Here is a 27,977-nt window from a genome sequence, read left to right on the forward strand (position 1 = left end):
TACCCAAGTACCTATTGTGCTGGCATTTAAAAGTTAGCTGAGAGTGAAAAAGCAAACCCATTCCATGAAGCTTTGCAGGATGTGAAATACTAACTGCTGGAATAACTCGAACAGCCCTGGAAATTTTCCTTGGAGGGCTTTCTCTTAGGAAGACGGATGACGACTCCGTCATTTTTGCAACACCACCACCTACCCACAGGCCCTCCGTTCATTGGTCGATCGCAGAAAAGAAATCTCAGAAATAGAAGCAATTACTTACATCTATAGGTCATCTCAAAGCTGTCGCTGATGTTCACAATATCAATCTGGGGAAGTAGCTTTGGGGGCTCTGTGAGTTGCGACAAAGCAAATCTAAAAGCGGCATGTTCCTGTGACTGCTGATTTGGAAATAATCCCCCTGTGAGGAAAGGAAATGCAACATAGTATCTGGGCTAGAAACAGGTTTTAGTGCCTCAGCTGCCCCCAACAGATGGGCCCCTTTCTTCTGCCTGTGTCAAACCCTCCAATTACAGCCTTTACTAGAGGGGATGAGAGTTCAAATAGACTCAACTGGGCACTGAAGCTTAAACTTCTACAGATCAGCTTTGATGGGACAAGGCCCTTCAACATCTATCACTTTGCTCAAATATCTGATTGTTCATCCCTCAACTCAGCTCAGGTCACAGAAAACAGGATAGCTGTGGCCCGTCTCTTCTTCCTAGATGACCTATGCTCTTGCTTGCACATAAACCCTCGCTGTGTCTATTTTGTCCAGTTATCGGACCCGTTTCTTATCGTAGAGTCTTGTGGGTGTTAATAAATATTGCTTTAGTAAATCTAACTCTGTGTCCCTGTGGGTTTCTCCAGCATTATTCCTCCTAGCTTTGACACTTTGGTCTTTGGCCTGGTGTGATCTGCATGCAATTTAACTATTCCATTCCATTCCCTCTAAGGTTTATTACTCATTTCCCCTTAAAACTCATAATTTTCTGCAAACAGTGATTTGCTGTTTCATTCACCATTCATGATCTCAGCTACTTAGGAATGACTTGTTACATAAGGGATTACCATTGTGAGTATATGCATGGTAGAACCCTGTGTTTCAAAAATATGTGATCTTAGGAATTTCAAGAGGATATGGGCATCTTTTTCTAGTAAAAAGCACAGAAAATGTGCCTTTTTGGGTTTCTTTTCCAAGTGACAAGAGTACATGGCTTACCTTGATGTTTACTGTGGACATGCCAATGAATTTAAATACATTTCTTGGAATTAAAATCAGCTATTTCCAGAGGATGAACTATAATGAATGCTTAGAAAGAAGTTCATCCTGAATCCAACAGAATTCACAGTCTCATTGTAATGCACTTCTAACTTCTTATACAGTGAGTAGATGTTTCTTTTCCAGAGCCAATAAAGTGGATTACAATGCTTTTGTTGGAGATTATACAAGTGAAATCAAGTATTACCTGATGGCGGTGATATTTTTCAGCATTTGTTCTACAATTCATGTTTCAACCTTTTATTTGCAAATGAAAACAACACTGGTTTTATCAGTTGAACGAGCATACAGGGGCTAAATCTCATGGACAATCTGCAGATATACATAAGCAAACATCCTATACACACACACACACACACACACACAAGCACCCCCATGTGTTTCTTTCCATGGCAAAATATACAAATACACTTGGAGAAAGTCAAGTCCACACATCTCTACGGGAGGAGCATTTGCACTCAGCAAAGTATGGGCAATACATAAGTACAAACATGAACAATGCCACATACTAGAAGAAGTGATTTATACATGTACATATGCCCCCATTTTAAAGAGTGAAAATAAACAAACAAAAAAAACTGTTCTTGATTCTGAGGCTACTCCCTCCCCCTGGTGACCACACCCCACACACTTCCCTCTCCCCTTCTTCCTACCCAGAAATGAATGAAAGAGAGGGGATGGGAGGTGCGGAGGTAGAAGGCTACAGGCTGGCCTACCAGGGAAGTATCTCCCTGAAGACAAGAAGTTTTGCATGTAAAGTGCATGTAAGCCACTAACACAAATACCTTCACACTTCAGAATGCAGTTTAACAGGTGTCAGGAAACAAAGCAAGTTATTCCATGGATACTCCAACCACCCTGGAGGCCAGCTAGCTGGAGAGGCCAAGAAGAGACTGGTACTGCAGCACATGTCAGCCCAAATACCACCTGTACCACATCTCCCACAAACACACACTCACACAAAGAACAGAAGATCTCAGCAACAGGAAGTTTCCGTAGTGGAGCTATCTCCCTATCAGGGGAAAGAAAACAGAAGCCAAACCAACCAAGAAATCTGTAAGCAAAGCAGCTCACTTGATTTGGGACATAGACAACCCTGAATTGCTGCTGGTCACACTGATGTCCTGAGTTCTCTTGCAAATGTGTTGTTATTGGTCATATTGTTCCTGTTTGTTTTGCTTTCCCTCATCTGTATTAGGAATAGCGGTATCTGTTAGCTACCCCATAAAATACGGGAGGATGGTGGTCCTTTTGGAAGCACAACAAGCAGGGATTGGAAATGAGGGAAAAAAAGCCATGCAGCATGTTGCAACCTGCTTCCAAGTTGAGGGAATGGAACACAGTGATGGGGATCGCTAACAGAATAAAGAAGCATGCATGTGTTTGTGTGTGTAAAAAAGACAATGCCTATGAACAGAAAATTTAAGAGAAGGAGCAATTGAAGAAATAGAGGGAAGGCAGGCTGGGAAGTTCCAGGACTGGGAGGTGGGGGGGCCCATCCCACCAAGGCAGACAGCAAAGAAAAGGTAGCCAGGGGAGTCCAGAGCAGAGAGCCTCCCTTACCTTGGAGTAGGGGTATCTATCATTATTTCAGTGTCTGCCACAAACCCAGCACACTCCACTCCTTAACAGGGTCTCTTTCTCCTCCCCTAGCTAAGAAATCACTGTCCCTTTCAATTCAAAATATATGCATATTTCAAATATATAATCACACACATAATATACATTACCACTCATATTTATATAAATCAATGAAACTGGGTACCATCTACCAAGCAATGGAATTAACTCCTTAAACACCCACTACCCTTTTCCTTTCTATAGCTGATTTTTTTTTTTTTTTTTTACTCCAAAGCAGTGGTTCCTCCATTTCATTTCACATGCTCATGGCTGGAGTGTGAGTGGTGTGTATGTGTGTGTGTGTGTGTGTGTACACATGCTTCCCCTTTGCCCTTCATCTCATCAAGAGAAGCCCCCTCCCCACATTGACAGCCCAAGTCCTCCTCCCACAGCTTTAGATAGCCAAGTCCAACAGCTTGTACTTAAGGGGGTACATATCCCCCCAAACCGCTGGCCAGATCCTGAGATCCTTCCCAAGGTGGCCCCTCTCACTCACCGATCTGGATATTGTTGGGGAAATTGGCACCTACTACCGTGCCTAGGAAACCGGTGCAGAAGAAGGCAAAAATGTGCTGCATATTCCTTTTTGCATTGGCGAAAAAGAAGCCCAGGTCCAATCATAGATTTGGTGTTTTCCCCCTTCCCTTTATTCCTCTCACTGTTCCGACTCTTCTTTTTCTCCTGCAGTTCCTTCCTTTCTTGCTTCCTTCCTTCCTTCCTTCCTTCCGTGAGGTTCGTCTGTTTCCCTTGGAATCCGAGCACTTAAACTGCAGCGTTAACACCAACTGACAGCCAGATTAACTGAGCACGGAAGAGAGAAGCCCGTCCTCACGCTAGCTGGAGTGCTTGCTCCCCCTCTCCCTCTCCTCTTGCAGCCTGCCTCTCGCTCCCTCCCTTGCTCTCGCTGGTTCTCCCCCTCACACTCACACAGGCAGCAAGCGCTATGCTAATACCCACCTCGCAGCCAGCTCTGACTTCCACAGCTGACCTCCTCTACCTACCACTCTTTGCCTCCCCTACTTCCACCTCTCATCCTCCTTTCCAACGGTGGAGATGGATGGGGGGTGATGGGGGGTGATACGCAGAGCTTGGCCCAGAAAGGGGCAACTCTGCAGTCCCCTTCACCCTCTCCCACCTTCCTCAGCTCCTTCCCTCAGCCCCCCAGCCAGGCAGAGGCTACTGGGAATGTGGGTTCAGCTGTAAGTCAGTAGGTGGCAGGGGGTCCCCACAATAGTCCTGGATCCACCTACTGCCTGATCTAGGTCACTTTTTCTAGGAGTGCACGGTCTGTGCTGGATACATCTCCTGCACTCCACTGGCCCAATTATTACTACAACTAATTCCTAATGGGAAGACCTTAGAAATCCCTCCTAGAAAATGCAATGGTGAAAAAAAAAAAAAAAAAAAAAAAACCTTTTTCCTCCTAATGGGAGGACTGACAGAAAGACAAACAGGAGGATCTGAGATGACTGGGAGCTGCCTAGATAGGGACTTGGCAGAAGCTATCTACCTTTAAAGTCAGAATTGGTGGGATCTTTAAACCCTAGGCATTTAAAGGGGACCCTCTCTTCCTCCCTCTACATTCCACAGGAGTCTATAGCATCTGAATAGTGTGGGTGTACAATAAAGGCTAAGGATACTTACACAGAGCAATTACATGAGTCATTTTGCAGAGATTCTAGTGAAAGGATTTAGGCTTCTTTTACTTCTCTCTGGACTCTGTTAATGTCTTGTGTAAACTGGAGCCCTAGAGACCCTCTTGGATCAGGGTTTCCACTGTAAGTGACCTGTAGAGAAAACAATTTTGTTCAGGAAGTAGCGTGGGTCTCCAATCAGTGATTAGCAGCCACAGAGAACTTATGAAACAATCTCACAGTATTGTTTCACTGTATCGTCACATCAGCCCTGTGAAGTGCCTATGATCCCCATTTTACAGGTGGAAAAACTGAGACTTCGGGGATTAAATCATAAAGACATTAGACCTACCAACATAAAGCCTAGACCTTCAGGTCCTATATACATACAGTACAGACTATGAACTTGCTCTGGGCACCAGCTGATCCATGGCCCTGACCAGGCCTCCCACCCAACAAAGCATAATCCAGGAAAGGGAAAGAGGAATGAGGGAAAGGAATTTGAAATGAGGAAGAACAGACTTTGCCAATTAAATAGGTCATTTTAGCCACAGACATCTCAAAGAGTGAACCTGCAGGGTAATTATAAGGACTGGGATTTGTAAGAAATATTTGGCTGTGTTCTATGGAGTCTCCAAATTGTTATTGTTAGGTGCCATTCATTTGGCTCTGACTCATAACGACCCCCATGTATAACAGAATGAAACAGTGCCCTGTCCTGTGCCAGCCTCACAATGCTTGCTATACATCATTGCAGCCACTGAGTCAATCCATCTCATTGAGAGCCTTCTCCTTTTTCACGGACCCTCCACTTTACCAAGCATGATATCCTTCTCCAGGTGCTGGTCCCTTCTAACAACATGAGTAGGTGAGACCAAGTCTGGCCATTCTTTCTTCCAAGGAGCATTCTGGTTGCACTTCCTCCAGGACAGATTTGTTAGTTCTTCTGGCAGTCCATGGCACTTTTCAGTATTCTTCATTGCCAACACAACTCAAAAGCATCAACTCTTCTTTAGTCTTCCTTATTCATTTTCCAGCTTCCACATACATATGAGGCTATTGAAAATACCATGGCTTAGGTTAGGCACACTTCAGTTTTCAAAGAAACATCTTTACTCTTCAGCATATTGAAGAGATCTTTTGCAGCAGATTTTCCCAGTGCAATATGTGGACAACTAAACATGGAGGCTGGATGCTTTATTATTTCCTGTGCACTTTTACTTTTATTAATCAGCTCAAGTGCTTTTTAAAGCTAATGTTGATTCATCATTTACCATGTTCTAGGTACTAGGCTAGGAAGATATGGCAATCTACTTCCATAGATATTTACGAAACCCAATAGGGGTCCCTATAAGTTGGAATCCATTTGATGTCAGTGAATTTTGAGGTACTGTGCTAAGCACTAAAAGGAGTTCTGGTGGTGCAGTACCTGAGGCATTTGGCAGCTCACCAGAAAGTTGGTGGTTCAAGCCCACCACTAGCTGCTCTGTGGAAGGAAGATGGAGCAGTCTACTTCTGTAAAGATTTACTGCCTTAGAAACCCAATGAGGGTCTCTATGAGTCAGAATCCACTCAATAGCAGTGAGTTTGTTTTTTTCCATAAGCTAAGACCTGCACAGGATACATTTAATTATACAACAATCCCTGTGGAAAGTAATTTCATCCCCATTTTATGGATACAAGAACTGAGGTTTAATAATTTACTAGAGGTTCCACTGCTGACAAGAAAATACTGAAGGCTTAAACTCCAGAAATTCTACCATCAGACCCCAGCTCTTAACCATTAGGTTCTAAAGGCAATAAGCACTGGACAGGGACAGTCTACAGACAGTGTAAGCATCAGCTTGGAAAGGCGGGAGAACAGAATCAGGGAAGATCACCTCTAAGCTCCCTGCCAACATTAAGAGTCTGTGATTCAATGATTCGATCTTATAATTTCTCTATTTGCATTTTCTGTCTCTTACTATTTTGGATGGTACCTGGGGATCTTTTAAGTTCTCTGAGCTCTGTACCTGGTAATAATAATAATTAGCCTGTCACTGAAGGCTTCACACTTCTCTGTCACCTTTCAGAGGAAGATCTCAAAGCCCCATATAAGGATTAATTAGCAAAACCTCAACGCCCACCTATAATAAGCTAGAATTATTTTGCTTACTTGGTGGAGGGCCTTAAAGGAGGTACAAAAATGCATTTCTGTGACTATATAAATCATATAGTCAGATGGATCATCCTAAAATATAGTTCTAATTATGTCACTGTCCTGATGAAATATATCCAATGGATCTCCTTGGCCTATTAAATAAATAGTTGTTCAATGATTAAATAAATATCAAACTAGAACACTTCAAACTTGGAATTTTAAGTCAAATTACATGTGGATTCAATTGTTTACCCCATTTTCTTTCAAAATTTTCAATTCAAATATTGGTGAGGAACCTACTCTGTATCCAACAGCATGCCAGGTGCTAGGGGTATAGAGAAAGGAATCAGACAGGGTCTCTAACTGAAAACAATTGAATGTAGTAGAAGAGGAAGAGAAGCCAGCCAACTGTCATCTAAGGCAGACTTTGACAAGCTTTCTAATAGAGATGCGAACATAACACTTGGGGAGCAAAAAAGGAAGTAAACAATATGTCTGTCTGTGGGGATCCAGTAAGGCTTCAAAAGAGCTGGACCGTGAAGGATGAGGAAAGCACAGGCGAAAGGCAAGAGCAGGGGGAGGATGGTGCGTACAGAGGCAATAGCACCAGCAAGGCACAGAAGCAGAAAGGATGCCTTTTGATCCATGAACCTGAAGCCTCTGGTGTGGGATTGAGTAGAAAGGATAGGGGAATATGAACCCTGGAAGTGGTCAGGGTCAGAGTCAGGGTCAGGGTTTGTAAACCACTGAATTCCAGATGGGTGGTTGGTGAGGCATTTTTAGTATGAGAGTTCCTTCACCAGTTATGTGGGTAGGAAGGTAGAGACTGACTGTGGATGGAAGGTGATTTCCTTTTTTCCTCAGCTTCAGAAGTGGAGACTATATACCATAATCTCTTCTCCTAAATTACCCATTCTGATTCCATTCTTCATTAGTTCATCATGTGGTCTTGCTCTCTAGCCCCTGATCCTATCCATCACCAATCTTATTCATTATATTCATCATCAGTCTTGGAAGACTGTCTTGATTCTTCATAGTCTGTTGCTAACAATGGCCAAATGTGACTTATTTGATTTAGATGACTCAGCTGCTAGCCAAAAGGTGGGAGGTTTGAGTCTACCCAGAGGTACCTTGGAAGAAAGGCCTGGTGATCTACTTCTGAAAAATCAGCCATTAAAAACCCTAGGAAATACAGTTCTACTCTGACACACATAGGGTCACCAAGAGTTGGAGTTGACTTGATGGCAACTGTTTATTTGCACATTCATCATCTTACTTAATCCTCTCAACAACCACACATGGGTAGGAATTACAACCTACTTTACAGAGGAGGTAGCTTAGAGTGATTAGATGTTTGTTAAGGCAGTGGTTATCAAGTGGAGGTGATTTTGTCTCTCCAGGGGACATTTGTATTGGCTGAAGACTTTTTCATTCTCACAACTGAAGGTAGGCATTCTATTAACTTCTAATGGGTAGAGGCCAGGGATTCTGCTAAACATCCTACAACACACAGGACAGCCCCTAACCCTCCAAAGAGTTATCTAATCAAAAATGTCAATAGTGTAGAGGTTGAGAAATTCTAACTTAAAGGGAAATAGAAAGTAACACTAAAGGGACTAGATGCCAGGGCCTCCACTCCAGCCTCCCTTTCTGCTATATTTCACTGAAGAAAGATTAGGTTCATCTTCTTTCTGGGTTTGCACATTTTAAAATGTGATCTCTAGAGGTGGGTGCTCCTTAAAGTCTAGATGGATGAATGTCTAATGGAGGGAACCCAGGCTGGTGACAGGAACAACTTTCTTAATTAATGCTGCTCAAATCATGCCCCACAGATGACATGGCACCTACTCCTAATATCAGTTATGATATCCTGTTTCATATCTTTGGTATGCTTTAAATTCCTTTACCATGTAGCCAAAATAACCTAATATTTATTTTGCTTTGGTTTTACACTAAAAATCAAGGAGAATAGTGTTGAATTTCAAAGAGTTTTCAAATTCAAATGCCTACTGAGGCCAAACAGACAAGTGTTTGAAGTGAGCTGAACTGGAGAGAGAGAGAGGGCGGTGAGAAGAAAGAGAACTAAAGAGTTCAAACCCTGTCAAAAGGTGGTTGTAGGTCCTCGAATGATAGCCAGTTGTTGCCATAAGGAAATTTAGGCTTGGTGTGGTGAGACCTTCTCTCTCTCTCTTTTTTTTTTCCCCCAAGGGAAAACAGAAATAATAATTTTGTCTCTTTTAAAATACTATGTGCACCTTAATTGCAAGGACTAGAAAAAAGAGAGGTGTTTCTGGACTCAATCTGGCCTCTCTGTTCTATCTAGTTCAGTGGAAGTCAGGAGACAAGGGTCCAACCACCTGCCTCAATACCAATTTAGCAAATGGCATGTCCATTTTCCTTTCGTTTCCTCATCTGTTAAATGTTGAAGTTGGATGAGATGATGCCTATAGACCATCCTGGTTCTTATGGTTCTGATAAGCTGTGACTTTATTTGACAACAAGGACCAGAGATGGGAAGGGAAAGTGCAACAAATCAAGTCTGGGGGACCTGATCCTGTTACTTGTGACCGTGTCATTAAACAGCTCCCTTGCATTCCCTGGGCTAATGCCTCCATTTGCAAGATGCAGGGTTGTACCAAGGTCTTTTCTAGGTTGAACAATTTAGACTTCTAATGTGAAAAAATTCATGGGGGCAAAAAACACACATCAAATTTTTGATCTGAGAACAGATCACCGGCAGCCAACAAATTGGGAAAGATACAATCAGAGAGAGGGTGCCTGTGTGGCTTTAAAAGGTCCCATTTTAAACATGTTAAATAATAATAATAATGATAATATTTTTCATGTTTTTATCACAATGCATACAGAAGACTCCCAAAATACTCCACAGACTGTGTGTTGTAAGAACACTACCCTAAAGAATGTAATTACCCACCCTGGAATTCTGCCAGGTTTAGCAGCACTTTCTCTTTTTTTTTTTTTTCTTTTTCTTTCAGTCTTCCCTCCCCTTCTCACACAAATGACAGCATTTTCATAAGCCCTCAGCATTACTAGGTAATTAAGGAGCAGAACAAGTTCTGGAAAACACCCTGGGGCAGGATCAATGCCTTTAAAATAAAAAAATCTATTCCAGGGGGAAGCTCCTATGCAGTGCTATCATTTCTGGTAGAATTCAGAGGCACTTTCTGTTCCTCTAAACCAGAGAGGGCTCCAGAAAGGCCACCCAGGCAGCACTGACAATGACAGGTATCCACAGAGAGTACTTCCTGTAGTTCTCTGGAGAGGCCTTGCAGCCTACCAGGCCCTGGACTATGAGACAAGAGAGTCACACTCTCATCACCCTCACTGGGATGGGTGGTTTCAGATGGACAACTTAATCTCTTTCCTTTGATGTCTTCATCTGTGAAATGGGCATAATGAGAGGTCATGCCTCATAGGGCTGGGATGAGGGTTAACAAAGGGCCTAGCAGGGTTCCAAATATATAAATTCCTAAGTATGTAATTGATTCTGCCTGGCATTATTATTATTGTTGCTGTTAACTGCCATCATGTTGGCCCCAACTCATAGCAACCCCGCCCACAATAAAATGAAACACTGCCTATCCCTGTGCCATCTCCACGATTGTTTATAGATCAAACAATTGTGATTCATAGGATTTTCATTGGTTGATTTTTGGAAGCAGATTTCCAGGTCTTTCTTTCCAGCCTTTCTTAGTCTGGAAGCTCTACTAGAACCTGTTCAGCATCTAGCAACACACAAGCTTCCACTAACAGACAGGTGGCGAATGCACTTGAGGTGCATTAGCTGGGAATCAAAACTATGTCTCCTTGTGGAAAATGAGAATTCTAGTGCTTAACAACCACTGCTCATGGCCATTACTATATGCAGGTGAAATGTTATTATTTTTGTCCAGTGGTTGGAGTCTAGATTTACCCTGGCTTTTGAGGTTTTCCAAAGGATTCCAATCATCTTTTGAAATCTCCTACAGCTCATTTCACTAATTATCTATTAAGCCTATGTTACTTCCCATATCCTTCAAAACATTTGCCCATCAGGAATATACAAATTTCTGATTCTACCTATCTCTTAACCTGCTCATCCCCTCATTCCTCACAGCTATCTAAATGGCATGTGTATTGACCCAATTGTCAGTCTAGGAACTTTATTCTTACCATGATGTCTCTCTCTTACACCCTACATTCAACACATCAGCAAATTCTAAGTACTGTTCCTTCAAAATAGCCAGAATCCCACCACTTCCTACCACCTCTAGCACATTCTACCCTCATCTGTCATCTGACCCATTGCAATGTTTACTATCTTCTTATTCCCACTGGTTCTGTACCTCCCTGACCCTCGCCACCGTGGGAACATAATTAGTTCTCTGTGCAGCAGCCAGCATGAAACATTAAAAAACAGAAGTCAGAGCTTGTCACTTCCCAGCTCCAAATTACCTGGGAATTCCACATCATGCTTAGATTAAGATCCAAACTTTGGCTTCTGGTTGTCTCTTCAACCCCATTTTCAAGCCCATCTTCCCTTGTTCACTCTACTCCAGTTACATTGATCTTCTTGCTGTTCTTTGGACACACTAACCATTACCCCCATTTAACACCTTTGCAGGAGCTCTGGTGGCATAGTGCCTCAGGCACTTGACTGTTAGAAGACTGGAGGTTCAAACCCATTAGCCACTCCTCAGAAGGAAGGTTAAGCAATCTGCTTCCATAGTGATACTGCCTCGGAAACCCAAGGAGGGGTCGCTATGAGTCAGATCTGACTCGATAGCAGTGAGTTTGGTTTTTGTTTTTTAAGGAGCTCTGGGTAAAGAGCTCTGGCAGCACAGTGTCTAAGGCATTTAACTGCTAACCAGAAGGCTGATGGTTCAAGCCCACCAGCTACTCCAAGGAAGGAAGATGAGGCAATCTACTTCCGTAAAGATTTACTGCCTTGGAAACCCAGTGGGGATTGCTATGAGTTGGAATCAACTTAATGGCAGTGGGTTTGGTTTGGTTTAAGGAGCTCTGGTGGTATAGTAGCTAAGGTATTTGGCTGCTAACCAAGGAGTCAGTGGTTCAAACCCATCAGCTGCTCCATGGAACAAAGGTGAGGCAGTCTCTTCTATAAAGATTTACAGCCTTGGAAATGCAATAGGGATCTCTATGAGCTAAATTGACTGGATGGCAGTGAGGTGTTTTTATTTTTATTTATTTATTTATTTTTCCTCCAGAAGCACATCATGCAGTCTCCAGGTGGTGCAAATGGTAATGAATATGCTTGAATGCTAACTGAAATGGTGGTGGTTTAAATCCACCCAGAGGCAGCTCAGAAGAAAGGCCTGGTGATCTACTTCTGAAAAATCAGCCACTGAGCACTCTGTGATGCAACAGGTCTACTCTGACACACATGGGCTTGCAGTGAGTTGGAATCGACTCAAAGGCAATCAGTAACCACATTATGTATTATTTATCATTTGACCCACTACTAAAATGTGTCTTGTTCATTCTAATGCTTAGCATGGTTTGTAATACATAGTAAGTTCTCATAAGGTGTTCTGGTGGTGTAGTGGTTAAGGAATTTGGCTGCTAATCAGAAGGTCAATAGTTCAAACCCATTAGCCACTCTGCTTCCATAAGGTGTTATAGCCTTGGGAATCCAATAGGGGTCACTATGAGTTGGAATCAACCTAATGGCAATGAATTTGGTTTGGTTTTAGAAAAGAATGAATGGAAGGTCCTTATCTTTCCTGAAGCACCCTACTCCTCTTTGCTACCTTCTAATTTTTCAAACCCAATTCAATTTCCTTTTCTCCATGATACTCTCCCATACTCAACCAGCCCACCCTGATTTTGGCCTTCCTTAGTATCTAAGATAGTTAACACTTACTGATTTTAATTAATATTTAACATTTTCATAGGAGTAAGCCTTTGCCTCTCCCATTTGGACTTTCAGTCGCTTAGGGACAGGAACCCTGCTTATAAGATAATTAAAGCTATTTATTTTATTTTCTTTTTGAGTACTTACTATGTGCCAGGGAGCTCCGGTGGAGTAGTGCCTAGGGCACTTGACTACTAATAAGAAGGCTTCTGGTTCAAATCCACTAGCCACTTCTCGGAAGGAAGGTTGGGCAATCTACTTTCATGGTGATACAGCCTCAAAAACTGAAGGAGGGGTCTCTATGAGTCGGATCCTACTTGAGAGCAGTGAGTTTGATTTCTTTTACTATGTGCCAGGCACACTGCCAGGCCACACTCGTACCTACTTCATTTCCTGTGATGCTTACAGTAATCCTCTGAAATAGGGACCTTTACTGTCACCAGTCTTCAGATGGGGAAGGAAGGGCTGGGAGGTTAAGTTGTTTGCCCAAGTTTATACAGCTATTTAAAGTCAAAGCTAGTATTTCACCCTCCATCTGCCTGGTTCCTAAAGCTAGTTCTCCAAATACTATCCTATACTCCCTTGTGGGCTATGCCCATTAATTTGGCCAATATGCACTGGGCAGCCATTTGAAATGTGCACAATCCTTCCAGAAATGTAAAGGATTTTGCCTTAGGACACATGGCTAAGCTCAGTGACTCTTCATATTTGAAACCCCATCCTGTAGTAGTTCTGTCACATTAATGTCAGGAAAGGGCTCTAGAACTTTTCAGGAAACATGAACAAGACTAGGTTTGCTTCAAAAGACAAATGTGTCTTGAAAGAGGAGATGAATCAATGTTTCTCTCCCCTTGTCTGGTGGCTTCCTTTGTTAGAGGCCAAATACTAATTATGGTGCTTAGTGTAGCCCCGCCCCACCCCACAGCCAAAAGGAGATTTCAATCAGTTTTCAGGAGACTTACAACATAAGTGATTCTAATTGAATGCCATTCTCCTAGTATTAAATTTTGCTGCTTGCCTAACCTCTAGCCTCTCTCTTATTACTCTAAAACTAAAACCCATTGCCATTAAGTTGATTCTGACTCATAGCAATACTACAGGAGAGCAGAACTGCTCCACAGGATGTTCACAGTTATAATCTTTACAGAAATAGACTGCCACTTCTTTATCCTCTGGCTGGTGGGTTCGAACTGCTGACCTTTTGGTTAGCAGCTGAGCGCTTAACCACTGCACCACTGCAACTCACCTTATTACTCTGAGAAAGACAAACTGATGCAGAAGGAAAAAAAGGCCAGAGGTGGTACATCTCTCTTTTATTAGGTAGAATGTTAAGAGTTGGAAAGAATTTTTGAGATTTCGGAGTCTAACACCTTCCCTTTCCAAATGAAATAGGAACTCAGGAAGGTTAAATGATTTGCCCTGGGTCACTCAGCTGGATAGTTGCTGATCAGGGACTTGAATGAAACTCATGCTCAACTGAGAGTAATATTTGTATCCTGTCACAGTGACACCAGACACTAGGTTCATTTAGAGGAGTTAAAGTAGTAGCCATAAAAACTGTAGTCCACAGAAAGAGATTTTAACATGAGACAAACCAAACTCACTGCTGTTGAGATGGTTCTGATTCATAGCAACCCCTCCCTGGGTTTCTGAGGTGGTATCTCTGCAGAAGTATAGTGTCCAGTCTTCTTTGCGAGGAGTGCACCAGCCTTCTGATTAGCAGTCAAATGCTTTAGGCACTATGCCAACAGACCCCCTTTTAACATGAGAAGGGAGCTAAATTAGACCCATTTTATAGAAGAGGCAGATGGAGTCCCTGGAGAATGTGACCTGACCACTATTCCACAGCTCCTGTGGTAAATTTTTCACTAAACACTTCTGAGATAATATTTCAGCATGGCAGACAGGGAATATCAAATGGTTAGCCTGCATGTTGCAATATTGAGAGATTCTATGGGCAAAACATTGAGTGATGCAGAAAACATCAAGAGAAGATGGCAGGAATACACAGAGTCACTGTACCAAAAAGAACTGGTCGATCTTCATCCATTTCAGGAAGTGTCATATGATCTAGAACCAATGGTACTGAAGGAGGAAGTCAAAGCTGCAATGAAAGAATTGGCGAAGAAGAAGGCTTCAGGAAATGACAAAATACCCATTGAATATTTCAACAAATGGGTGCCCCATTGGAGGTACTCACTTGGTTATGCCAAGAGATTTGGAAGACAGCTACCTGGCAAACTGACTGGAAGATCCATATTTGTGCCCATTCCAAAGAAAGGTGATCCCACAGAATGTGGAAATTATATAACAATATCATTAATATTGCACACAAGTAAGATCTTACTGAAGATAATTCAAAACCAGTTGTAGCAGTATATTGACAGAGAACTTCCAGAGGTGCAAGCTGGATTCAGAAGAGGACGTGGAGCAAGGGATATCATAGCTGTTGTCAGATGGATCTTGGCTCAAGGCTAAGAATACCACAAAGATGTTTACTTGTGCTTTATTGACTATGCAAAGGCAAATGATTTTGTGGATCATGATAAATTATGGATAACATTGAGAAGAATGGGAATTCCCGAACACTTGATTGTACTCATGAGGAACCTGTATCTTGACCAGGTGACTGTCGTTCAAACAGAACAAGGGGACACTACATGGTTTAAAGTCAAGAAAGGACTGCATCAGGGTTGTAATCTTTTCCCACACATATTCAATCTATATGCTGAACAAATAATCTGAGAAGCTGGACTATATGAAGAAAAACGTGGCATCAGGATTGGAGGCAGAATCATTAACAACCTGAGATACGCAGATAATACAACTTTGCTTGCTGAAAGTGAGGATGACTTGAGGCACTTACTGATGAAGATTGAAGAATACAGTCTGCAGTATGGATTATGTCTCAATATAAAGAAAACAAAAATCCTCACAACTGGATCAATGAGCAGCATCACAATAAATGGAGACGATTGAGGTTGTCAAAGAATTCTCATTGCTTGGTTCTACAATTGAGTCCAAAGGAAGCAGCAATCAGGACATTAGATGACGTGTAGCACTGGGAAGGTTACCACGAAGGAACTGTTTCAAGTGCTGAGGAGCAAGGATGTCTCCTTGAGGACTAAGGTGCGCCTGACACAAGCCATGATATTTCCAATCACCTCGTATACATGTGAGAGCTGGACAATGAATAAGGAAGACCAAAGAAGAGTTGATGCTTTTGAGTTGTGGTGCAGGCGAAGAATGCTGAAAGTACCATGGACTGCTAAAAGAACTAACAGATCTGTCCTGGAGGAAGTGCACCCGAAATGCTCCTTGGAAGGGAGAATGGCCAGACTTTGTCTCACCTACTTTGGTCACATTTTCAGAAGGGACCATTACCTGGAGAAGGATATCATGCTTGGTAGGGTGGAGATCGACAAAAGAGGGGAAGGCCTTCAATGAGATGGATTGACATGGTGGCTGCGATGATGGGCTCAAGTATAGCAGGGATCATGGAGCTGGTGCGGGATCGGGCAGTGTTTCGTTCTGCTGTGCATGGGGTTGCTATGAGTCAGAAACGACTCGATGGCACCTAACAGCAACAACAACAGCCTGCATGTTAACAGCTGGACTGGTAGAGAGAGTCTTATGTGAGAAGAAACACAGGCAAATTTATGTGAATTCCTTCTGCATCTTTAACATGTTGTTGTTGTTGTTCTGTGCCATCGAGTTGGACTGACTCATAGTGACCCCTTCTTGGGTTTCTGAGGCAGTATCACTACGGAAGTAGATTGCCCAACCTTCCTTCTGAGGAGTGGCTGGTGGGTTGGATCTACCAGCCTTCTGGTTAGCAGTCAAGTGCCTTAGGCACTACGCTACCAGAGCTCCCATCTTTAACATAGACCCCTTAAATATGACTTACCTTTCCCTCCTCTTCTCCCCTTCATCTCTCCTGTGTTCTTCCACTCTCTTTACTGTTTTTCCCTTTTATGGACATCTCTGATAAAGCATTCCTTGAGCTCTCTCTCAACACTTCCAGTCTCCTTCCATTCAGTATTATTGCTGGGTAGATTCACATCCTGTGACCCTCAAGCATATTCAATGCCAGCCAGCCTGCCCCACCATCATTCCCGTTCCATAAGCTAGGCATAAAACACTGCCATTAAATCAATTCTGACTCATAATGACTCCCCATTAGATTTCCAAGACTGTAAATCTTTATGGAAGTAGATTGCTTCATCTTCTTCACATGGAGCAGCTGGTGAGTTTGAACTGCTGACCTTCTGGTTAGCAGCCAAATGCCTTACTTATTCACTGCACCACCAGACATAAACCTGGCATGGCAGTAAAGAATTAACATCTTTTGGGAAAACAAGGACTGCCACGTAGTAATGTCATCAACATCAACTACTATTTATCATCAGATGCATGACACTGTATTAAGTACTTTAGAAACATACTATTCAATTCTCACAGCACCCTATAACATTGTGGCAGCCTCATTTTACAGGTGAGACACACACTAGTCTGTTAGCCATCAAAGCCTTTGTCATTCATCACTAGGCTCTATGTGCCAGAGAATTCTGCTAGAAGCTTTACATGTTATGCTATTTCCCCTGCCCACTCAGGAAACAGTATCAATTCTCGTTTATTTAACAAGTAATGAGACTACCTCAGAAAGCTAATGCACTAACCCAGGGCCACACAACTAATAATTGGTGGAACTAAATCTTAACCACATGATCTCTCCCTCTTTAACACTCCCAGTTTCTGCTTTCCATTATGCTCTTCACTCACTGGGGGGCCAGAAGTCTCCCAATCCCATCTCCCCCTGATTTTCACAGTTGGGCAATGGGCCATGCTTTGTGCCTCTAACTCTTGAGGTGGGGCTCTCAGCAGGGCCAATGACACACTGAAGTATACGGATTGTATGTCCCATTTAAAACCACATAGTTCTGAAAGTATATAAAACCTGATTCCACAATATTATCTTTTATTATTTTTATAGCCAAAGTGTAGCATTTCAACTACAGTGCTGTCAACCTGGCCCTTATGGGCTCTCCTAGGAAAAGTAACCACTATTCATTTACCACATTTCCTACTGAGACGTGAGCCATTGCTTGCTTATAACATTTCCCGCCTGGATACAAGATAATACACTCCCCAAACTAAACCAACAGTGAGACTTCAATTCATTGGCAAACTATTTAAGGAGCATGACTTCTTTTAGTAGGAGGACAGCATTGGAATCCCCTTCCTGGCACAAAAAGCTGTAACAGCTGGCAAGAGCAATGTGGCTCTGGTCCCCTGACGCCAAGGCATTGAAGTAAGCAACAAAGTGTTTCAGCAGTACAAATGGCATCTGGAAGCAGGGTCTTGCACCCAACAAGGACCTAAGTGCCAAGAACTAGCTGATGAAGAGTAGCTTTGCCCTGGGAGCTAAATGTGACAACATGTTTCCCCAGGCAGACCAAGAACACTCCATGATGACCAGCAGCACTAGGTAGGACACAAGTCATGGCAAATTCCAGTGGACCCAGGGGTGCTCCAGGAATAGATGGGCCCCAGCACTTCCTGCTGCCTTCCTGTCATCACCATAGGCACCTCTGGAATAGAAATATATCTAGAGTATCAGGACGCCTCTACAAAGGGCAAAAGTGAGAAATGAGAATAGAGGTAGAGCAGAGGAAACAGAGTCTGAAGGGCAGAACTAGAGATTTCTGTATTCCTTTGGATACTTACTTGTACCATCCATCCTGAGTTCCTGCAATAGCTTTAGTAGGACAGACATTCTAAGAGGCAAAGGCAGTTTTGATCTATCGCTGGGTGTGGAGGGGTTTGGTGGTGGGGGGTGGAGATCTTCCTGGATGTCAGACATCCAGGCTCTTGCCTCAGCAGTAATACCATGTGGTTCAGGGAAATCTACCTTCAGCACAATTGTGCTGTCTCTCCCACATATTTACAGATCTACGGACATTTGTGTCTGTGATGGGTCTTGTGACCCATGCTGGAAAGTTTTGTGTATGGGTGGGGAGATTGGGGTGGAGGGCAGAAAACATCAGTTGACTTTCTCCACAGACCCCTGAAGTCTAAAATATGAGGTGGCACTTCTGTGATGGAACATTCCCTCCCCTTCTAGGTCACCAGCTCCTGATGCTATGATAGATTCCTCTTCACCTAAAGATGACCAGCCCTACTTTGCTATTACTGCACCAGCTCCCAAGTTCCCTCTTCCTCTCTCCTCCACTCAGCTTCAGCCAGTCCAAGCGCTGAAACTCTCTCTCCCTAAGGAAGGAAGTCCCAATGGCAGCTGGTTCACTGCTAAGGACTGTGACCTCACCAGAGAAAGCAGAACCACTTGGCTTAGGACTGCAGCCCTGGAAAATTAGGACCTCAAGGGGCTGGCTGGGGAAGCACAGTCGCTAGCTCTCCTGCATTGTAAGATCTCAGACAGTGAACAGACCACAGTGCAAGAGAGAAAACATCTTCTGTTCTGACTTCAAAGACATGAGAACAGAGAGAATAAGCAAGTAGCTTGTTAAGGGTCTGTTCAAGGTCAGGTGTGTGTGTGTAGGGGGGATCTCTACTACCTGAGTTCACAGAGGGAGGGCCAGGTAAAGCAAAGCTATTGGAAGTCTGAACTATTTCCTCTTGAAAACACCACCAGAAGAGCTCAGACCCTGGTGGGAGGCCACTCCTACATGTTTTTCTTGGCTTCCCACCAAGGAAGTAGGGGCCGAAGTATCTGGTAAAATTCAGAGCTGCAGCCTAGACACAGGGTCCTAGAATATTTGCCAGCTGTGAGGAGACAGAGATGGCAGCTACACCTCTTTGTACCGTCCTGACAGGGGGATGGGCAGCTGAAGTGGGGGTAGGGAGATGGCCCAGAAAGGAAGAGGCAGTTTCGGCTTCTCCTCAGTCAGTGCCTTCAAGGATACAATTCTAGTATTTCCTGGCCTCTTCACCCAAGTTCAGCTCCTACATGCTCTCTTCAGACTGACCTTCCCCTTGAATCTATAGGCTCTTCTCCAGACCACCCTCCATAGTAGGTGCTTACTTCTTTCAGGTGCAGAATCTGCTTCAGACTGAAAACTGTAGTTCTAGTATCTTGGGAAAACTCTTAGAGAGCCATCCAGGTGAAAGACAAAGGACCTGGAGGGGTGGAGCTGAGAACCTGAGTGAGAGCTTCCATTGGTAACAGCATCAGCCTATCAGAGCAAACCCTGGATAGGAAGCCTGAAACCTGAGCCAGAAGGAGCTGATCCAACAGTGGAAGCCAGAACCAAACTCACTGCCACTGAGCCCATTCCAACTCATAGTGACCCCCCCGTGACCCCCAGAGGTAAATCTTTACAGAAGAAGATTGCCCTATTTTTCTTCTGCTGAGCAGCTGGTGGATTTGAACCTTCAACCTTCTTGTTAGCAGTCAGAAGCCTTAGGCACTGTACCACTAGGGAGCCTTCCAGCAGTGGGGAGAGGTTTTGAAATAAGCAGAGGAAGGTTGGAGAGAAGAAGAATAGGCTAGGGTCTTCTGTTGGGGCATTTAGACTTAGTTAGAAGGGCTAGGGGGATAGTTGGCATTGTTTTTAAAGAACCTTTTGACTACTATGGAGGTGTGCTGAACATTAGCTTAAGATAAAACCTCTCAAGGACAAGCTTTTTTTTTTTTTTTTTACTTTTTTGCTAAACTCTCTTACTTTACAGTAACCTAAAATAAATACATAAATTTCACATTTTTAAATTTAACAAGTGATCTATGGAACAGATATTTCATTTATTAGATATTGTCTTTTCTTTCACCAAAGTTAATCTGTGTTTACCCTACAGCTAGTTGTTTTCCCTCTTTTCCTCTCCCATACCTGGTAACAATCAATGAATATTTCTTTTTGTGTGTAAATCTTTTCATGACTTTTTACAATAAAGGTCGCAGCTATCTATCTATCTGTCTCTCTATATATATATTTGTTGTTATGTGCCGTCAAGTAGGACCCGACTCATAGTGACTCCTCCTTGGGTTTCCGAGGCAGTATCATTATGGAAGTAGATTGCTCAACCTTCCTTCTGAAGAGTGTATGTATGTGTGTGTGTGTGTGTATAGTGATTCACTAATTTCACTCAGCATAATATCCTTTAGGCTCCTCCATGTTATGAGATGTTTTGCAGATTCATCATTGTTTAATGTTGCTTAGCATTCCATTGTGTGTAAGTACCATAGTTAATTACCCATTCACCCATTGATACTTATTCAATCTGTATGCTGAGCAAATATCTGAGAAAAACTCCAAAACTAAATTCGCTGTGGTAGAGTCAGATCTGACTCACAGTGACACCTCCTTGGGTTTCTGAGGTGGTAGGTACCACTCCTGAAGTAGATTGCCCAACCTTCCTTCCAAGGAGTGGCTGGTGGGTTTGCATTGCCAGCTTTCTGGTTAGCAGTCAGATGTCTTAGGCACTACACCACCAGAGCTCCCATTATCCAAGAAGGTGGACTATATGAAGAAGAGCACGGCATCAGGATTGGAGGAAGACTCATTACTGACCTGCGATATGCAGACGACACAACTTTGCTTACTGAAAGTGAAGATAACATGACACACTTACTTACTTTAGTGTGGTGAACACTAAAGACTACAGTCTGCAGTATGGATTGCACCTCAACCTAAAGAAAATGAAAATCCTCACAAATGGACCAATAAGCAGCATCATGATAAATGGAGAAAATATTGTCCGGTTCTCACATGCTTAGAGGTGATTGAAAATACCATGGCTTGGGTTAGGCACACCTTAGTCCTCAAGGAGATATCTTTGCTCTTCACTTGAAAGAGGTCTTTTGCAGCAGATTTGCCCAATGCAATACATCATCTGATGTCTTGACTGCTGCTTCCATTGGTGTTAATTGTAGAGCCAACTAATCTGAAATCCTTGACAAGTTCAATCTTTTCTCCATCCACCATAAAGCTGTTTATTGGACCAGTTGTGAGGGTTTTTGTTTTCTTTATATTGAGGTGTAATCTATACTGCAGACTGTAGTCTTTAATCTTCATCAGTAAGTGCTTCAAGTCATCCTCACTTTCAGCAAGCAAAGTTGTGTCATCTGCATATCGCAGGTCGTTAATGAGTCTTCCTCTAATCCTGATGCCACATTCTTCTTCATATAATCCAGCTTCTCAGATTATTTGCTCAGAATGCAAGTTGAATAAGTATGATGAAAGAATACAAGCCTGATGCACTTCCTTCTTGATTTTAAACCATGCAGTATCCCCTTGCTCTGTTCAAATGACAGCTTCCTCAAGAGTACAACCAAGTGTTCTGGAATTCTCATTTTCCTCAATGTTATCCACAATTTGTTATGATTCACAAAACTGAGTGCTCTTGCATGGTCAATAAAACATAAGTAAACATCTTTATGGTATTCTTTCCTTTCAGCTAAGATGCACCTGACATCAACAATGATATCTGTCATTTCATGTCCTCTTCAGAATTCAGATTGCATTTCTGGAAGCTCTCTGTCAATATACTGCTGCAATTGTTTTTGAATTACCTTCAGCAAAATTTTACTTATGTGATTTGGATATTAATGATACTGTTTGATAATTTTCACATTCTGTGGGATCATCTTCCTTTGGAATGGGTATAAATATGGATCTCTTCCAGTCAGTTGACCAGGTAGCTGTCTTCCAAATCTCTTGGAATAGTCAAGTGAGTGCCTCCAGTGCAGCATGCATTCATTGAAACATCTCAATGCATATCCTGTCAATTCGTGGAGCCTTGTTCTTCACCAATTCCTTCATGCAGCCTCAATTTCTTCCTTCAATACTATTGGTTCTTGATCATGTTCCACCTCCTGAAATGGATGAACATTGACCAATTCTTTTTGGTACAATGACTCTGTGTATTCCCTCCATCTTCTTCTGATGCTTCCTGCATCATTCAATATTTTGCCCATAGACTCTTTCAATATTGCAACTCGAGGCTTATTTTTTTCCTCAGTTCTTTCAGCTTGAAAAATGCTGAGCATGTTATTCTCTTTTGATTTTCTAACTCCAGTTCTTTGCACATTTCATTATAGTAATTGACTTTGTCTTCTCGAGCTGCTCTTTGAAATCTTCTGTTCAATTCTTTTATCCTGTTATTTCTTCCATTTGCTTTAGATATTCTCCACTCAACGGCAAGTTTCAGAGTCTCTTCTGACATATATTTTGGTCTTCCTTTCTTGTCTCTTTAATGTCTGCTTGCTTTCTTCATAGATAATGTTCTTGATGTGTTCCCACAATTCCTCTGGTTTTTGGGCACTGGTGTTTAATGCATCAAATCTATTATTTAAAGAGTCTCTAAATTCAGAAAGGATATTATCAGGTCATATTTTGGCTCTTGTGGACTTATTTTAATTGTCTTCAACTTCAAGTTGAACTTGCATATGAGCAGTTAATGGTCTGTTCTACAATCATCTCTTGACCTTATTTTGGCCAAAGATATTGAACTTCTCCATCACCTCTTGCCACAGATGTAGTCAATATGTTTCCTGTGTATTCCATTTGGTGAAGTCCATGTGTATAACCACTGTTCGTGTTGTTGAAAAAAGGTACCTGCAATGAATAAGTCGTTGGTCTTGCAAAATTCTATAATGCAATCTCCCACACTATTTCTATCACCAAGGCCATATTTTCCAACTATTGGTAACTCTTGTTTCCAACTTTTGCATTCCAGTCACCAGTAATAGTCAACACATCTTGATTGCATGTTTGGTCAATTTCAGATGGCAGAAGTTGGTAGAAATCTTCAAATTCCTCATCTTTGGCTTTGGTGGTTGGTAAGTAAATTTGAATAATAGTGGTATTAATTGGTCTTCCTTGTAGGCATGTGGATATTATCCTATCACTGACAGTGTTGTACTTCAGGACAGATCTTGGGTCATTCTTTGTGATGATGAATGCCACACCATTCCTCTTCAATTTGTCATTTCCAGCATAGTAAATCATATAGTTGTCTGTCTCAAAATGTCCAGAACTGGTCTATTTCAGCTCACTAATTAAAGATCAGTGGCTCCACATCAAAATAGTTATCGACTGGTCTCCAAACAATGAACCAAGAGCACTAGCTTTGGTAGATCCAGGTGCCATGTGCACCCTCATTCATGGGGAATATAAGTGGATTCAAAGGCCTATTAAGTTCCACTATGGGTACAGTGGGAGCACAGTTCAAGTGCAGTAAGTAGCACTCATTCTCAACATAGGGTGCTTCCCTCCTTCCAAATATCAAGTGTTTATTTCCTCTCTGTCTGAACATATCTTGGGAGTTGACATCCCCTTAGGATTAACCCTGTTAACAAGCTCAGGGGAATTCCATTTGAGAGTGAGGACAATTAAGTTGATTGTGCGCTAGTGGGTGAAGTGGAGCTCTACGGGCCTCCCTTCCCCCACCAGAATTGTGAATACTAAACAGTATCAGGGGGCATGAGGAAATATCTGCTACCATTGTGGAACTAGCATGAGTGGAGGTCATCTGATGCACTCACATTCAACAATCCTTTATGGCCAGTGTGGAAACCAGAGGGAAGCTGGCAAATGATGATGGACTACAGAGAACTAAACAAAGCCACTCCTGCTCTGCACACAATCATCCCAAACATAGCCCAATTGCTAACCTCTATTAGTGAGCACCTCCATACTTATCATTTTGTAGTAGATCTTGCTAACAATTTCTTCAGTATTCCTATGGGTCCCAAGTGCCAGGATCAATTTGCTTTATAAGGAAAGGGGAATCCTAGACCTTTCAAACCTTCACCCAAGGTTATTCTCACTCCCCTATGCTCTGGTATGGCCTGCTTGCTCAAGACCTTCAATGGTGGAAACCTCCTGAAGGAATTTTCATACTTCATTATATTACTGATGTTATGCTAACCTGTGATGACCTTTCTCTCCTAGAGGATGCCACTCCCCAATTAACAGCCCATCTGGAAAGTCCAGGATGGGCTGTAAACCATACCAACTTCAAGGGCCAGGATTATCTGTCAAATTCGTAGGAGTTATCTGGTCTGGTAAGACTAAAACCATGTTTGTAGCTATTGCTGATAAAATACGTGCTTATCCATTACCTACTAAAGTTAAAGAATTACAAGCATTCCTAGGAATGTTGGAGTATTGGCAACCCTTTATCCCTCACCTGCCCCAAATCCTACATCCCCTCTACAACCTAGCAAAAAAGAGAGTTGTTTGGGATTGGGGAACAGAACAAGAAAAGGCATTTCAGGCAGCTAAAGTAGCAGTTCAACAGGTAAAAGCCCTGGGAGGTATTGAATCTGGTCTCCCATGCAAATTGGATGTGGCTAGTTATTCCGGGAGCTCTGGTAGCATAGTGGCTAAGACACTTGCCTGCTAACCAGACGGCTCGCGGTTCAAACCCACCAGCCACTCCTTGGAAGGAAGGTTGGGCAATCCTACTTCCGTAGTGATATGCCTCGGAAACCCAAGGAGGGGTCGCTATGAGTCGGGTTTGACTCGACGGCACATAACAACAAAAACAACAACAACAAGTTATTCCGAGGGATTTGTCTGGGGACTATGGCAAAGACAACAAGGAAAGTGAGTCCCATTAGGGTTCTGGTCTCAATTATGAAAAGGAGCCAAACAGAGACATAGCCCAATGGAACAACAATTATGTGCAGTTTATTTGAGCCTCCAATACATAGAAGATATTACAAAAGAGGTTCCTATAACAGTGAAGAACCATTATCCCATTGTAGGATGGGCAAAAGAATTCAACAATCTGAAGTCAGGAGTGGCCCAAGCAGGAACACTCACAAAAGGGCAACAAAGCATCCTATTGGCCAGTGTGGAACTTCATCAGATCCTGGGACCAGTAAACTACATAAGTAATTATACAACTCAGATCTCAGAATTCTGTCCCTTACTGAAAAGCTATATCAAGGAAAGGACTGGCCCCTTACCTAACGATTCCTGGTACACAGATGGCTAGGCTTAGGGAAACACAATCTGCTGGACTATGATAGCTATCTAACTTAGCACCAAAACAATTTGGATAGATCAGGGGGAGGGTCAAAGCAGCCAATGGGTGGAGCTAAGAGCAGCCTGGATGGTGCTTATGCATGAAAAGAATCCTATTATCTTATGTACTGACAGCTGGGCAGTGTTTAAAGTTCTTATCCTGTGGCTGCCAACCTGGCATAAGGAAGACTAGTGAGTGGCAGGATGGCTTCTCTGTGGAAAACAACTGCAGGAAGACATTTGGACCTACACTTCAAAAGCAGGCATCACTCTCTGTCACTTTTTCTGCTCACAGCCTGCTAATTCCTCTGAGCAATGCCTAGGCCAATGAACTTGCTTGGCTGTGTGCCCTAACTAATTGGTTACCTGACACTGAGGTATGTGCATAATGGTTACACAGAAAATCCAGCCATAAAGGACAGAGAACATTATAGGCCATTAAGAAAGGACTGGGAATTCCCTAATTCTGTAGGGATACCACCTCAAAACCCAAGGAGGAGTCTCTATGAGTTAGGAACAACTGGATGGCAGTGAGTGAGTGAGTGAGTGACTCATGGCCCAAATTAAAGAAGCCTGCCATCAGTGTCACCATTGTTCACTGGAAAGGAAAAAGCCAGTGCCTTGGGAGATAGGCTGTATTCCCCACAGTCAAACCTCAGCACAAAGGTGGCAAGTGGATTAGCTAGGTCCTCTGCCTACCTCACAAAATTGCTGTTTTTCTCTACCTTGTGCCAATACTTTTTTAACTGACTTATTACAAGCATACCCATGCAAACAGGCCATGCGGTATTTGTTCTTCAACCTAGAGACTAACCTGGCTTTGTGCTTGCTACAACACACACATGGACATCAACAGTGATGGAGGCCAACATTTCACTGGGCATGAAGTGCAGGAGCGGACAGATGCACACAATATTACATAGCACTTTCATTTGCTTTATAACCCCAAAGTGGCTGGTCTCACTGAAAGAATGAATGGGGTATTGAGGTAAGACTTAGAGAAAGATTCTACAAAGTGAGACCCACTCTTTACACCAATGTACATGATGCCTCCCAGAAGCACTGAGACAGATCAACAGATACTGATGACAGGAGCGCCACAGCACCTATCAGATGTTAACTCAAGGACCTCAACCAACTATGTGGATCCAACTAAAAGACAAGGAAGACAACACCTTCCTTCCTGCAGTAGGTTCATGAGAATAATATCCTTTTGCCTTTGGCACAGGATCTAGACATAAGGTACCACGTGTTTACACTCCCTTGGAGCTGGCAGGTAAACCCTCGAAGGTTTGGGATTTCTTCTACTTGGGGTGCTGGGCTAGATGCCCTATTACTTATTACTCCCTATCTATACCCAAAGCTCCCTAGTGTCCTTACTATTACTAATCCAAGACCACTACTGAAAAGGAGAACTTATTTCATGAATTTATGGGCGTTCTCTGTACCTCCTTTAGAGTATAACAGCCTCCCTATAACCGAAGGGTCAGTAAGGGAAAACAATACGGTATTGTATTGCCCAGGCATAATATTAACCTCCACTTCCAGCATTACCTGTATCCTGTTAGATCATCAGGATTTACCTTTGATTGTTCCTTTAAAGGCTTAATATTATCACCCATAAGGGTCTTCGGTAATCTATTTGCAAGCTGGGCCGTCACCATAGCCAAAGTGTGAAACCAATCCAACTGCTGGGTGTGTAGAGAATTTCTTATCTCCTCTAGTGCCATATTGCCCTGGAAACTGCTGCCTGCAGATGAAACCTGTGAAACTGTCTTAATGGCTAGAAAGACATCTTCACCCCTAAGTGACTCCTCCATCCTTCTAATGTAATTTGTAATGTGTCTTTACCCTGCTAGAGCTACACCCAATTATAATCATACCATTGAACAGGCACTACAATATATGTTGTTGTTGTTGTTGTTGTTAGGTGCCTTCGAGTCATCTCTGACTCATAGCAACCCTATGCACAGCAGAACAAAATACTGCCCAGTCCCGTGTCAGCTCCATGATTCTTGCTATACTTGAGCCCATCGCCGCTGCCACTGTTCAATCCATCTTGCTGAGGGCCTTCACCTCTTTCGTTGACCCTCCACCTTTCCAAGCATGACAACCTTCTCCAGGGAGTGGTCCCTTCTAACAACATGACCAAACTAAGTGAGACGAAGTCTGGCCATTCTCACCTCCAAGGAGCATTCAGGTGCACTTCCTCCAGGACAGACCTGTTAGTTCTTTTATCAGTCCATGGTTACTTTCAGCATTCTTCACCAACACCATAGCTCAAAAGCATCAATTCTTCTTCAGTCTTCCTTATTCATTGTCTAGCTCTCACATGCACATGAGGTGATTAAAAATACCATGGCTTGTGTCAGGTGCACCTTAGTTCTTTTTTGGTATAGTGACTCTGTGTATTCCTTCCATCTTCTTTTGAACATACAACATATACAAACCCACATTTCTG

At 42.8% G+C, this 27,977-nt stretch overlaps 1 protein-coding gene across 1 annotated transcript in view; it reads right to left on the reverse strand.

Moving 5' to 3' along the window:
- The window catches only part of GRIA1 (glutamate ionotropic receptor AMPA type subunit 1), a 515,315-nt gene extending 511,859 nt beyond the window's left edge, over nucleotides 1-3,456 (reverse strand). Inside the window, exons 1-2 of the mRNA XM_007946426.2 lie at nucleotides 3,375-3,456; nucleotides 260-397 (exon numbers count right to left, since the gene is read on the reverse strand). Of these exons, the coding sequence (XP_007944617.1) occupies nucleotides 260-397; nucleotides 3,375-3,456 (220 nt within the window). The remainder of the gene's footprint in view (nucleotides 1-259; nucleotides 398-3,374) is intronic.
- Between the last annotated feature and the right edge of the window lie 24,521 nt (nucleotides 3,457-27,977).

This window comes from Orycteropus afer, unplaced genomic scaffold, assembly GCF_000298275.1.
Source record: "Orycteropus afer afer isolate SDZICR_OR568_19922 unplaced genomic scaffold, OryAfe1.0 scaffold00160, whole genome shotgun sequence".
Lineage (NCBI taxonomy): Eukaryota > Metazoa > Chordata > Mammalia > Tubulidentata > Orycteropodidae > Orycteropus > Orycteropus afer.